We start from the raw sequence: 14,683 nt of genomic DNA, 5'->3' as shown, positions 1-14,683 counted from the left end.
AACAAATATACCCTTGGGGGGCCCGAGCTTGGAACAGAGGGCTTCAGAGTGGCCCATGCACACCTCTAGCCTGCCAACTTGACCGTGCCACCTGATCTCATGATGTCGCACAACGTGATAATCAGTCATGTCATCTGCCAAAGTATGCTCACGATTTTTCAAGGCTACGAAAGCTTTCAGCGGTCAATGCCACGATACCACTGTTTGATGTGGCCCCATCGGTAGCGTAGGCCTGCGGCTCCGTGGCCTGGCGGAAGGCATCAGCTGTCCCGGCGAGGCGTCTACTAACAAAAACAACGTTTAATACAGCATTACGTAAGAGCAGGCAGAGTAGCGGGCCCGGAGTGAAAATTGACATGTTCGCAAAGCAGGTGTCTAGCATTGTCTTTGCATGGTCTCCCTCGCACCGGAAATGCTCGTCAGTTCAGATGGAAAGGGATAGATGTCAGATCAGGCTCTGATGACTCAGTGGCGCGACAGAAACTCCTCCTGTTGACGGGAGGCCAATCCTCGAGGGATTGGCCAGCGTTTGCACACACACACATGACGACACGTTCCAACATGGTGGAACGGGAGGAAGCGTTGGGCGGCCGATTGCACAGCGCTGATATGGTCGAAATTCTTGCTGCTTCTGATGCACTGGCGTTTGCTGCCGCATATGCCGGTGGTGAATTGTAACACCACCGAACAGTTTTTTCAACCTATCTTCAAGCGGTACAAGAAAGTTCTGTGGACCTGTGGATTTTATTTGGGCGTTAGATAGAGATAAAGCCCAGGGGCTGACCAAGGTTCATCTGGGACAGGGTATGTTGCTGGGTGAGTTGGTTATCTATTGTCAGAGAAAGAACGCTAGCAGACGACGGACCAGGAAGAGGACATATGTATGTGTCCTCATCTTCCTGTTCTGTCGTCTGCTAGCGTTCTTTCTCTGAAAAAGTTCATCTGGGGCTGATTTCATATTATCACAGTGCAACTATTGCAGTTGTGGCATTACTTGGCCTTTTCAGGCTGAAGCAGGCCCAGGTAAAGCGGGATTTGGAGGATGCCGCCCGAGAGCCAGTCGTGGTGCCTAATGACAGGTGAGCATTTACAATTTTATTTTGTGCTGTAGTGATGCCAACAGAGCTCGCAGCGAGTGCACAATTCCCACTAGGCTAGAAGGAACAAGCTCCGTCTGTCGTTTGTTTTTCCTGGAAAAAAATGAAATTAGATTCTCCTTCTAGCTGAATCGTTATTTGCTCGACATAAAAAAGAAGAGCCAATTATTGCCCGGAAAAATTTCATTTAATAGCTTTTCTTCTATCGCTTCATCATGGCTGTATTTTTTCCAGTTTTCCCGCGGAAGCGGTTGGGGCAGACTACACACTCATTTCATTTGTCAACCTTTCTGCCCTCAGCCACATTGTCTTGCAGCGAATGAATTGTTTTCAGAGAGGGTGCAATGTGATGATCAATCCCAGTTTGATTTTCTCTGTTCCTGCAAGGATGGCATTTCACCACAGCTGTGTCTCCATTTTTTTGGCCCTGTGATTGAATTGAGCTGTGCGTTGCATTGTGAATGCGTTAAAACCAGTTTTGGGGGCAGAAATCAGGAGGCTAAATAATGCCACTGCAGTTGCTGTCACGGTGATGGACAGCTCCGCCAAGTTCCTGTTGCAGCCATGAAGGAAGTTGCCGCTCGCCACGTTTCGGTGCTACACTCCCTCTGGCTATGCTACGATTCTGGCTGTGCAGGAAAGCCGACGCAATAAGGTGCACAAAGGGCACTTGAGGCTGCTTTTATACTTTGTGCTACTCAGTGCTGCTATTGTTAGCACATTAATAGCCAGCTCTTTTCCCACACATGGTGCCATGGTTTTAGCCTTACAGCTCACGAGCCCGGTCGTGCTGCTGGTTGCTCTGAGATGTCATAGACTGCATGCAGGCTGCGATGTCAGTGTTGTGCAGGAAATGTGTCATTATAGCTCAGTAATATTTAGCATGACCATTTCTTTATCAAAATTATCTTTATTAGGTGCATAGGTCGAACACGCATTCAAATGGACTTTGGTTCAAATCCCGGTACTGCCCAATTCTCCACCAGATAAAAAACAAAGAAAAGGGACTGCATGTTGATGGAGTTGCTTGGTGACCACCACCAAAAATGCACTCCCTCACCAGAACAGAGTTTGGCTAACACCCAGACCTCAGTCCTCAGCGGTTGCAGAGCAACTGACTCCAGCAGCAGTCAGTGCTGTGATTTCACTCCAGACAGACCAGAAGCTGAACTTGGCAACGTTTAATGCTGGAGCTCTATCAAGGGAGGCTATTCTAGCAGCAAGGAATGAAAAGGGCTTGGTGGGGCTAGGAGGCCAAATGAGACATATACAGTCAAACCCGGTTATATTGAACCCGGATATATCGAATTTGGTTATATCGAACTCATGGAATATCCCCTTGAAAATCGCATGTAAAAGTATAGGAAAGCCGCGTCATATATCGAACTTAATTTAACTGGTCGTTCGATATATTCAACTCCGCACCACGCACTGGAAAGTGTGCCTTCCCCAAAAACGATTGCATCACCCTTGGCCGTTTGCCGCGTGACGTTTTCAAGCCATGTGTGGAAGGAATGAGAAGGAACAGTTCGGTGACGGCTGGTCTGGGCAACGCCGCGCCCATTCCCCAAAGGCGGGCGCATCTACAGTTATCGTTTCCCGCGCGCCAACACATGACGTTTGCAAGCCATGTGCGTGGGTGTGCCCATTCTTTTGCCGAGCTATCTCTCTCCATCAGCACGCGCTATGCATGTGCCAAGCCAGCTCAGCCAGTTTTCAGACAGACATCGGACGCTTTCTCCAGCGTATGTTGCGAACCCTCTGCACTGGGCGGCTGACGTTGCTATGGCGCCTGCGGACGTTAAGAAGCGGCAGCTCTCTCTTTGCCTTTTTTTTTGGGGGGGGGGAGTCATCCTTTCGTGTTGTGCTGTTCAAACGTTAAACGGCAACAGTTTTTTTTTTTTGTTGTTGTTCAGCTGCTGCAATCATGACGCCCGCCCCAAGCGCGGCGTGGCTTGTGCAATCAAGCCATCACGGGAACTTTGCCAAGTTCGCTCCCCGCCACCGCAGGAGCTACCAAAAGATAAACGCGCCCGGACATTATCGCTGCGCAGCATCTTGGCACGCTGCCAAGAAATGAGCTGTGGATGAGACCACGAAACGGAGTGACGCACGCCATTGACATGCAAGCGAAAACGCTCGCAATTTTTGCCCGATTTCTGCCGCGGCGACACAGAAACCTTGTTTTGAGCTGCCGTGGTGGCTCGACCAACAAGTTTGAAATTTTTCGCTCTGTCGCTGCCGCTCGTCGCTGAGATCGTTCAATCGCTTGCACGTGAGCGAGCTGGCCTTTATACATTTATTTTTTTTTTTCAAATTCTCGGGTGCAAAAGTGGAGGGTGGGGTCATTATGCGAGTAGGTTGATTACGTGACAAATACGATATCGTCTTTTCGCATCGTAAGTGCCGTCACAAGCCCATTTCTGTATATCAAATTATCTATATATCAAACTATTTCGCGATCCCATTCGAGTTTGATATACCCGGGTTCAACTGTATACTGATGTTTTTACTATACCTGAGTTTGATTAATGGGGTTCCACTGTACTGCCAAAGCTCTCGCTTGGGGACCTTTGTATATCAGCTGCATAGCTTGTTTGAACAGCTTATTGTGCCTTCGTTGCAGTGTTGAAATGTGGACACTTTATAGGCAAAGCGCCATACCTATTGAAGGCTCCTTTTGGATTGCCCACACTTGAGCACTTTCATTCACTTTTTACTCATTCTGAATGCAGCATTCCTGGTTGAGCAGCACCTGGCAGTAGTGAATAAAAGAACAGTGAAAATGCTGTGATTGGGCAAAGACACTCACCACTGTCAGATAGGTTCGGCACTCCCTATACGTGTTTATTTATCTTATTATTTGAACATACTGCAGACCATGCATATTGTCACGTGGTGGTGACAAGGTCGATGACGCAAATCAAGAGTCTTGGAGTGCAGGGAACAAATTCTTTATTGGGCTGTCTTGCGCCCGCAAAAGAACTATGCAACCCAGCGGCGGCGATAGCAACAAATGTGCTCGTCAATCGTCCAACTTTGAATGCCTGTCGCACACATCAACGCTCAATTTAAAGTCTGCTTTGAACCATCTAGATAACGTCACAAACTGTTACTAGCTCAACCTGGAACATTGCAGAAACATACGCGACTGGTCGGAGTCTTCGAGACAGATCTCGGCGCATCTTGCGCGACAAAGAAACTGATAAAGGCGTGTCTCGCGACATCAAGCATTAACAAACAAAAAATACAGAATTGATACGCGTGCCAGGATCACAGTGATAAGGCCACATGCCGGCGCCTGTTAAAAAACAACAAATACAGTTTTGAAGGTTCGCTGCAATATACATGGTCAAGGCAGGAGGGGCATCCTTGAAAAACGTAAATATACAAAGAACTAGCATATGGCTGTACAAGCAGATCACATACATATCGGATATTCATAACGAGCGAAGTGCAATCAACACAAAAATTCATGCTCCAACTCTTTGACAATGTGAAAATGTGGAAGGGCAAGGAATTCCACTCAAAAACTGTTTAAGGATGTTTGTTCTTGCAAAAAATGGAGCCAAGGAGTAACTTTTCTGGTAAAATGTGGCTTTAATCAAACCACTAAGTTTAACTTACCTGAGGTATGCAAAAGAAATGTTATGCAAAGTGTTGGGCAAACTGTTTTACAGCCTTTTGAAAAAGTGGGTTGAAAGTCATTTGGCCAGAACTTCAAGGTAAGATGTGTGGCAGAGTTAAAATTGAGTCAGGCTTTAAATGTATGCACACACACTTCCCCTGTCAGCAGTTTCCCCTTTGTAGCTTTCCTGGGTGGTCACAGTGTTTTGGGACAAGGGTCATCAAAAATGTCCCCCTCCTGGTCAGCACAGTGCCTCAGATGGTCGAGGCGGGGTCTCATCGTGCCGCTGCTCTCCCTCCTCCTCCACCTTGGGGCTCCCTCCCCCGGCGGGCTCACGCCGAAGGTCAAGGCGTGACCTCGTAAGGATGCTGCCCCCTGCACCACACACAGGGGGTGATGAGACAAAACAAGTCCGAAAATCCAATCGGTGAGTTGAGGTGGGCTGTCTCAGTTGTACCCTGGGGGGATTCTCCCAAAGCTCCTGCCATGTGTGTGACAGTCCTGTGCCTGTACTTGTGACTTCAGGACGTCAGCAACTCTCTGTTCTTCTGTGCCGTAGTCATACCACTGTTTCTGTTCTCATTTCATACTCTGGAGGGCAGGATGAAGGGTAGTGCCACTACTTGCATTGCACACTTATGCTTGGTCACACAACAAGGTGCATGCTCCAACCTCAATCCCTCAAGGGATCGATCAGTGGTCTATCAGGTTCAGTTGCAATGCATAGCGTAATTGCATTAGCAGCTAAGGTTGTGCGGTGGGCACTGCTATTTGGCAGCTTTTTCTTGTTATATGTCCTTTGAGACTGCTGGCAGGGCTGCAGTATCGACAGTCTTGGAGGTGGGTCAGCTCCGGAATTTTCGCTCGTAGCATCAGGCATTGCTGCAGCTGCACATCTGCACACAAGGGACAAGGCGGGCAATGTCATCATGAATATGGACATGATAGTCAAAGTAGCCGAGGAGTTCTTAACTGATCTATACAGTAGCCAGAGTAGTCAGGACGATCTTGAGACATCCCGCCAGCCACAGTTAACAAAGCTTTAGAAGCTATGAAAAGGGGGAAGGCAGCTGGGGAGCAACAGGAGTGTATCAATGACACCAACTAAGGGAGCATCTATGAGGTCTTCAGGTTCTAAGGACAAAGACATGCCATGGTGTCCCGGTGTTGACAAAGTCATCCTCGGGTGAAAAACATGCAGTCTTTCAAACAGTGATTGGTTGAAGAGGCACTGAGGCCAGCCTCTATAAGAGTAACCGCACCCCGTACTGCAGAGACAGCCAGGAGGAAACCCATTCTCTGTGGCTACAATATCTTGGAGAAAAACAGGGGTCAAGTCACAATATGCAAACAAGAGTGTTCTGTGCACAATTTTCAGTTATGCTGGACAGTTTGTTTGCACCAGCATAAGAAAGGGGCCACTAAGGGCGATCAGCTTACCATTTGTTATATATGAGGTATTTACTAAGGTAATCGCTAATAGAATCAGGACAACCTTAGACTTCAATTCAAGCAAAAGGTCAAACAGGTTTTCGGAAAGGGTACATTACTATCGATCATATTCATACTATCAGCCAGGGCCCGTATTCCGAGTTTGCGTCATTATCGAAGTGTCGCTATCTCACGTGACCTCGAGTCATCTGATTGATCGAAATGCCAGAACTGGATGTTGCCACTACGAAACCGGAAAAGGTGGCAGCATCATGTTCCGGCATTTCCACCAATCAGATGATCCTAGGTTGCGGAGATAGTGACACTTTCAATAACGACGCAAACTCGGAATACGGGCCCAGGTGATAGAAAAGGCTTGGAACAAAACCAACCCTTATACATAGCACTCATTGATTACGAGAAAACATTTGACTCAGTAGAAACCTTGGTAGTCATGCATGCATTGCGAAATCAAGAGATAGACGAGCCGTACGTGAAAGTACCGAAAGATATCTGTTAATGGCTGCAGAGCAACCATACTTCTCCATAAAGAAAGTAACAAAATCCCCCTTAAGGAAAGGTGTTAGGCCAGTACTATTCACTGCTTGCTTAGAGGATGTATTCAGAGTGAGAGCAGTTTGGGATAAGGGTAGATGGAGAATACCTCAGTAATCTGCGGTTCTTTCGTGACATTGCCTTGCTAATTAACACTGGGGATGAATCTCAAAGAATGAGTGATGTCCTAGACAGGAAAAGCAGGAAGATAGGCCTAAAAATTATTATGCAGAAAACTAAGGTAATATTCAACAGCCTCAGGAAGGAACAGCAGTTTACAGTAGGTATCGAAACACTAAAAGTGGTAGGCGAATATGTCTGCTTAGGATAGGTAGTAACTGTGGATCTGGACCATGAAAGGGAAATAGCTAGGAGAATAAGATTAGGATAAAGCGCATTTGGCAAATACTTGCAGAATATGGCTAGCATCGTACCTGTGTTGCTCAAGAGGAAAGTGTACAACAGTTGCATCTTACCTGTACTCACCTGTGGGGCTGAAACGTGGAGGCCAATGAAAAGAGTTCTGCTTAAAGGGCCACTGTCCAAGGAATGACCTTTTAAGCAAAGGAGCCCAGTGCTTCGATCAGGTACCGGAGATTGTCTGTGCAAAATGCTACAGCGATACGCGCTCCGCAAAGTAGCACAAGCTCTCTCATCCTCCCCGTCGGGAAACCAGCTTCCCTGTTCTCTGCAAGCCGCAAGGCTGACGTCGGAGTAGCAAACGACATACATTGGTCCGTCTCGTTGACTGACGGGTGAAGGATGGCCGTACACCAACTGTGTCCACCGCTCGCATACATGCTTTCCTCTTGCCACGGTCAAACTGAATGCAGCGGCGCGCTCTCCTGCGGCCGTTTTTTTTTTTTTTTTTGCTCACACAGAGTACCATGTCCCACCTCCCACCAAATGTGGAGAAGGGGAATTTGGCTTGCGGAGGCTAGACGACCGGTCAGGAGAGTGAAAAACCTTTGCGAGGGAATGGGTGGAGAGAAACAGCAGAATCGGATGATTGTGGTGGATGTAACTGCGTTAATAATTACTCTTTTCAAAAACATTTTGCGGCCTTGCGTTTTGGGGGCGAAGTCTCACAGTCACCGGGGAAGAACATATTTTTAACCGGAGGGTGGACAGTGGGCCTGAGGACGACGCAGAGGGCTAATGAACTGAAAATGGTAGGTGGAACATTAAGAGATAGGAAGCATGCAGAGCGGGTCAGAGAAATAACTCGAGGCAATGACATTCTAATGGCAATCAAGAAGAAGAAATTTGCATGGGGCAGGACATGTAGTGCGAAGAGAGGATAACCGATAGTCGCTGAGGGTAACAAATTGGATTCCAAGGGAAGGTAAGCATAGCAGGGGTTGGCAGAAGGTTAGGTATGTGGATGAGGTTAAGAAATGCACAGGGGTGAAGTGGAAGCAGCTCGCACAGGACCGGGTTAATTGGAGGAATATGGGAGAGGCCTGCAGTGGGTATATATAGTCCAGCTGATGATGACTCAAAAGCAGCAAATAAATTTTGGTTTCTTTTGCTAATAAGCAAAGTTATATTCCCTCTTATATTTTTACCAGTTTTATTAGGCCCATGCGAATATTTGGTTATTTTAATTATTTGATCGAAAGTAAACATTTGATATTCCATTGTCTGGTTTTTTATCTTGAGTGAACATCATTTCTCACTAATGGAATGGCGCAAAGGAAAAGAAGAGGGATCAGCCGTTAGTGTGAACCAACTGGCAAGTACTTGTACAGTTATTTCTGTCTTGGTGTGGTTTAGGTTCAGTGTCTCAGAGGGACACTTTCCAAGTGTGCCTGCGTACAGCAGCAGATGGAATCAGACATGCTGCATATGCACCAGCATATTCATTCGTAGGATGTGCTACAGCTGCTGCTCTTGGCATGGCTGGTCAAGCATGACAGGAATGAAAGTGCTCCTACCCGACACCTTACTGAGCATGGGTGCCCAGCAGGTGTCTGGAGTCAGAAGCAACAGTTGTGTAGCCATGCAGTTGAATATTGTTTAAAACTGACCTGGTGCTGCATGTACACACACAAAAAGACGAGATGACGGGCAGGCGCCTCCTCCTCCTTTTGCGTGTGTACATGTAGCACATTTTCAATTTGAACATGCAAAACCAACATACATTACTGATATTGTATTTGAGCCCAGCTATCGCAGATGCGCATTGCCGTTCCCCGAAAACTGCACCGATGGAAGTGCTGGGTTTGTCTCTCAAAAATAGCACACAACTTTACGCCGTATGGAATCTGAAATGACGTTTTAATAAAATAGCATTATGGAATAAAATTACTTACTGTAAAAAGCGTAATACATCAGTGGCGTCCGCTGAGCCATCTTTGCGACATTGATTAAGTTAACTTAAAAAATTGCCGCAGCGTAAATCCGTTAAAAAAAGTTTAAAGCATGCTGAGAGCTGTCTCTGAACGCAACCTAAAGGTAACATACACTCACTGAGCACAAAAATTGATTACGGTGAAGGTAAATTTGTACTGTAACCATTGTCATACCGTCACATCCTGGCCGCGTTCGCAGCTGGTTTCGCTGGTGTTAAGAACAAAAAAAAACATGGTGTTTTGCAACCTACAGGGTAACATACCCCAGGAAATATGGTCGTAATTTATTTAAATATATTGTGAATTTTTAAAAAAATTTTAAAAAATAAAAAATCAGGTATGTGGTGTGAATCCAATGCGCCACAGAAGCGATGGTTAGTGCGGTCTTTAAATGAGTTCTTATTCGTTTTGATTCAACATACTAAAGATGGCGCAACGGACACAACTGGCATGATCAGAGGATTACTGCAAGCAATTTTAATCCAGCAAACTATTTATTGTGTATGCATTTTAGTTTATGCTCTTCAAAGTATACTAAAACGAAACGTATACCTTTATGACTTGCTTTTTGTTGTGTTTTATTTTTAGTGACGCCACCCGGCACTTCCGTTGCTGCAGTTTTCAGGGAATGGCAATACACGTCGCAGATAGGCCTCAAATCTCACAAATGCATCTACTCTGCATATAGGTCAACTCTCCAGTTTCTGGTGGTCACTCTTACATTAGGTCGACGCAGCTTCTACGAGTGTAACAAAGCTTCAAGGCACCCTCTCCCTCTTTTTTTATGTAATAGCCTTGTGTTTGAGAAAAATATGTGATTTTGCAAATTCCCATTATGCTGTTAAAAATTTTTTTAAATGTGGCGCCAAAGTATTCGAAATATTCACTTCAATATTGCTTGCAGACATTTACTGTGTTGCTTTTTTTCTTTGGGTTCACTTCGAAGGGTAAAAACACGATTTGCACGTGCCTAGTTCCTATTAGTTCACTCGTCCTTGTTTGTGTTGTGCTTTCATCACAGTAGCTGCTAGTGCCACATCATCTAGTTTTACTAGGTAACAGTAGCAGCTGGTGGTAATAAGTGCTTAAGTGGCATCCACAGAACAAAGAAAAAGCTTTCTCATAGGGGTGTGCGAATATTCCATGTTTTCAATACAAATTGAGTATGTTTGTTTTTCGATCTGTATTAAAAAAAACTGATCTTCGAATTTTTCAAGTGTTGGAAAACTACCGCATACACTGAAATTTTCCAATTTACTGCACTCTCCCTCGCACTGCATGCTTCACCTCAAAGCTTGACCGCCTGGGTTGTGCAGTGAAGCATCCCCAAACTGTTTGTGACCTTCCCGAAAGTGTGCGAAAAGCAAGGCATTATCGAAACTTTGTTCTTACTTTGGTTTCATCTGAAATAATGACATCTATCATACAAGTGTTGATCAGATGCTGTGATGCTGTGATGCAAGCTCCTCCTCGAAAGTTTTGTCTTGAGGTTTTATTGGTGTCCTTAGGCAACATGGGAAAGGTCTAAACTTGACCCACCAATTACTGTACAATTACAAGCTGCAGTTTTTAGATGTTAACGTGACTTTATAATAAGATCACATGTGCTGGATGTGCAGTAAAACCTTACTGATAATTTTTTAATGTGGGAAAAAACATATTGTTACGTGCTTAGTACACACGGGGGGTATATTTACAGGGATCGAATGAAGCATTACTGCCCTTCCTCTACCAATCTGTCCAACCGTTCTTCCTCTTTGGTTGATGCTCTGCAAGCTCGTAACATTTCCCTGCTCGCCGACGAAGCCCATCGGGCGAGTTAGGTAAATAGAATCTCTGGGATGAAATCGCTTGAGGCGAGCTACATGCACCACCTGAGACTAGTGTGACCATCGACCACATGCAGTTAAGCATGCTATAACATAATTCAGGTCGCTTATACACTCCAACACAACAAACGGTCCAGTGTAGTGTGACAACAGTCTGACAAAGACCACGCTTACATAGAAGTGTCCACAACTGTACGATGTCACAAGGAATATAAGAAACTTGTTGGTGTCGGGCGTCGTAGCGGGTCTTACAACGCTCTTGAGAAGGTAAAATAAGCTTCTTCAGCTGTGCAGAGTGTGGTAGCAAGAGAAGGCTCATCATGAATGAAAAATGGCAGTATGGTGTCGAGGCCACAGCGAGGCGACCGAGCATAGAGCAGGTAGAAGGAGCCAGTTGTCTCATACTGCGCTGTGTTGTATTTGTTGTGTTGTTGATAATTTAAAAGTTTTCAATGAAAGTGGTCAAGGTTTGAACTTTACTTTTGAATTGCCCAATGATGATTCTCTTCAATTTCTTGACATATCCCTTCATTTTGGGAATAAGCATGTTTGCTGGGGTTGCCACGCTAGATCCTCTTAACCTTTACTTCATCTTCGCTCCGGACACACAGAAAGTAGTAAAAAATGCAATTGTCTCTTGTTTGCACCCTGCTCTAATTAAATCTTGCGAGCATAGAATTATGGTAATTTCCACTGGTCGATCGGAGCTGGGCGCCCGAGCCGACCTAAAGCGCTACAGAGCGAATCAGCCTTGGTCGACCAGCGGAACGTGTAGAGCGCGCGGCGGAAGTAAAGCTGAGCCGGTTTCGAAAGTTGTAGCCGCATCCCAGCGCCAAAATGCTTGCGGTTGATAAATAGGCAGGAGTGCGGCCCTCAACAACTTGCTTTCTCATTTTTTTAACGCTGCAGACGTTTTTCGATAGACGCACTTCGACGTATTCGCGCAAAAAAACGGTGACATCCAGCGTCCTCTGCCGATGTCGCTGAAACGGTCAAAAACAGCCAAAAGAATCCAGCAGCATCCGGAAGTGACCGCGTCAGCGACTAGGACTTCCAGCGAGATCTGACTTCGGTCGCCAGATCGAGCTGGAGCGTCCCGAGCTGCCCCAAACAAACAGCGGAAAATGCGCAACCTATCGTGGTCGACCAATGGAATTCAAAATTGTCGTCCTGGAGCAAGAAAATGTGCTCCGTAGCGACCAGTGGAAATGTTTTCTAGATCAAGTCGATTGAGTAATTTGTAGCAGATCTGATAAACTTATGCTTTGGGTGAAGGGACTCAAAAAGGTCTACGTTATGCAGCACCAAAAGGAAACCAGTGGTTCTTCCGTGCACCGTTTCTCACATGGGTTGCGAAATGTCGCCAATTGGTATGATGTAGGCACAGTAATGTTAGCCCCCACGAAATTGGTTAGAAGAAAGGCAGATGCGTTAAAAAGTGAGCACCGCTGCTATGTTAGCCATAAATCTAGGTATGTACAATTCAGAACGCAGGTAATTTACAAAATTCCCCTTTCTTGTGAAAAATACTACATAGGGCAGACTGGCCGTTGTTTGAATGTCCGCCTCTTTTTGGACATAGGAATTCTTTAACCCCAACAGCACATGACAATTTGCCTAAGCATTGCTCAAAATGTAAATGCCACTCCCAACGCACAAGAGAAATCATCGAGGCATACCATACCACAAAAGGAGGGGGCAAGTGTGTTAGCGAAGCATTCATTAACTTAACAAAAACTGAGATTACTTACCTTGAATCAAGTAGTTTTGCACACGTTTTGTGTATCCTTCCAGACTTGCTTTTTCCACATCTTCTTTTCATGTTTTTGATTTGTTTTGTCTTGCGCAGTATTTATTCTGTTAGTATTTCCAAAAAAAAAAAGTTCAGTTGGGAGAAAGCACTCATCCCTTGTATTGTGTCCTTGTCTTTTTTGCACTACGTTCCTAAAACAAAGTGAATGGTGGTCAGTGAAAGGATTCCCATGCAAACAGGAGCAGAAGCGCTCTACAGTGAAAACAACGGCGAGACATTCTTGCTCGGTAATCGTGTATTTTCTTTCTCACTCAACGAGTGGCTCGCACATGCTATCACATGCGGCCATGGCGTTGTATAAGGACAGCGCCGATACCGATATCACTTGTGTCAGTGTGTCCTTCAATTGGTGCTGATGGGCAGAAGTGGCATAGAATGGGGCCCGATCGCTGTGCTTTAGCATCTCTTGCACTTGCTCATCTATTACCTTATGTTCAGTTGCTGAGACTCTATAGGGCTTCTGACGTATCGGAGGTGCCAGCCCGTGTGTGGATCGTGTGATGAATACGACTGGTAGGCGGCAGCGGTGTTGAGTCGTCCTTGTCAAAGTTGAACACTGTCACGTGCTTCAGTAGTAGTTCCACTAAAATGCGACACTCCGTTGTGGAAAGAAACTTATTAATCATAATGTTAACTTGGGTCTCCATGCCTGGTTGCACCTGCTGCTGGATGACAGAGCTGTTTAACGCCGTGACGGAGCCTGACGAGTTCCTCAAAATGGGCAAGTTTTAGGCCCGAAGGCAACACAGTTGGCTCTTCAGAGTGTAGTTGACTGTCCACAGCTCGGTGCGGCCTCTGGTCACTGGAACGACACAACGAGGCACAAGGATACTCTTCTTAGAGCAGGTGAGTATCGTAGGTTCGACTATAGCTTCAAAAGTTTCACACTGATTGCAAATAGAGAAAACCCGCAAAAATGCTGCAGATAAAGCTGACATTCCACTCCAAATGCTCCAAAATCGGGTGTCGAGTCATCCACAAGGAGGGAAGAATTCAAAGCCTCCCGTACGACAGTCTTAAGTTGCTCCACATTCTTGCAGAAAATCAATCCCAAGAGTCACATCATGTGTTGACCAAGGCAGCACTGCGAATTCCTTCCTACATTGCGGGGTTTTATTAGAGGGATGAATGCGTTTTCCCCGCTTAATTGCGGTTGACAGTCCAAACCGCCGACACCACCCACTGATCGTGTGCAGTAGCGTACGCCGACCACTGTGGGCCTTGCTCTTGGGAATAAAGGAACAACACGTGCTGACAACAAACAGGCATTTATTGCTGCAGTAACAACAACGCCAGCTAGCAGTAAAGCACACTAATGAATCTAGGTCGTCCGAGTCACCAGCAGGGCTACGAGCGAATGTTCGCCCACGTTAGGGCAGGGGATAAACTCTGAGGCTAGACAGGGCGACAAGGCGGGAAAAGTCCCGCGAGGCTTTCGCCTCGCCGGCGACCGTGGAGACACGCGAGGATGCGTCCGCTCGCATCGAGTTCCCCAGGCTGAAGAAACTTGGCTTTGTCCGCATACGCGGTGACAAGATCAGGGGTGGCGCTTGTGCTGCCGCGACGCTGGTGCCATCACTTGATAGTTAATGTTAACAACCAGTGTTGGCGCCACTCCACGATAGCTAGAGTAACTACCGCGGAGGGAAGCCGACCTTAAAGGGGCTGATGGGAGATTGTTCTCCACAAAATTTGAGGCCACCAATAACAACATCCAAAGCACACACACCAAGTGGAGTCAAAGGTTCACCACCGACACCACAGAATAACACTACACGATTACCACAACACATTACTTTCCTGCCTAAACGGTTCTTAAACCTCAAACTCGTAACAGTTACCGTAGATCCAGTGTCTACAAGAGCCATTGTTTTCACACTATTAATAAACGCTTCCAATTTGTTCTTTAACATAAACACGGGTAGAGGTATGGATGCCATCGACTTGCCGGCAGCCTCGCCTTCATCGGCCGCACC

The 14,683-nt window shown here is 46.2% G+C and overlaps 1 protein-coding gene across 3 annotated transcripts in view; it reads left to right on the top strand.

The window, feature by feature from the left end:
* LOC146201375 (autophagy-related protein 16-1-like) overlaps positions 1-14,683 on the top strand; it is a 204,753-nt gene that overhangs the window by 74,414 nt on the left and 115,656 nt on the right. For 2 of the 3 annotated variants that reach the window (XM_084595800.1, XM_084595801.1), the window contains exons 7-8: positions 1,008-1,079; positions 4,976-5,152. In XM_084595800.1, coding sequence (XP_084451926.1) covers positions 1,008-1,079; positions 4,976-5,152 — 249 coding nt within the window. The remainder of the gene's footprint in view (positions 1-1,007; positions 1,080-4,975; positions 5,153-14,683) is intronic. The other variant, XM_084595803.1, reaches the window with a different exon arrangement.

Source organism: Amblyomma maculatum, chromosome 2 (genome assembly GCF_055883805.1).
Source record: "Amblyomma maculatum isolate TAMU_Amacu chromosome 2, ASM5588380v1, whole genome shotgun sequence".
NCBI lineage: Eukaryota > Metazoa > Arthropoda > Arachnida > Ixodida > Ixodidae > Amblyomma > Amblyomma maculatum.
This window is presented reverse-complemented; position numbering and strand designations above follow the sequence as displayed.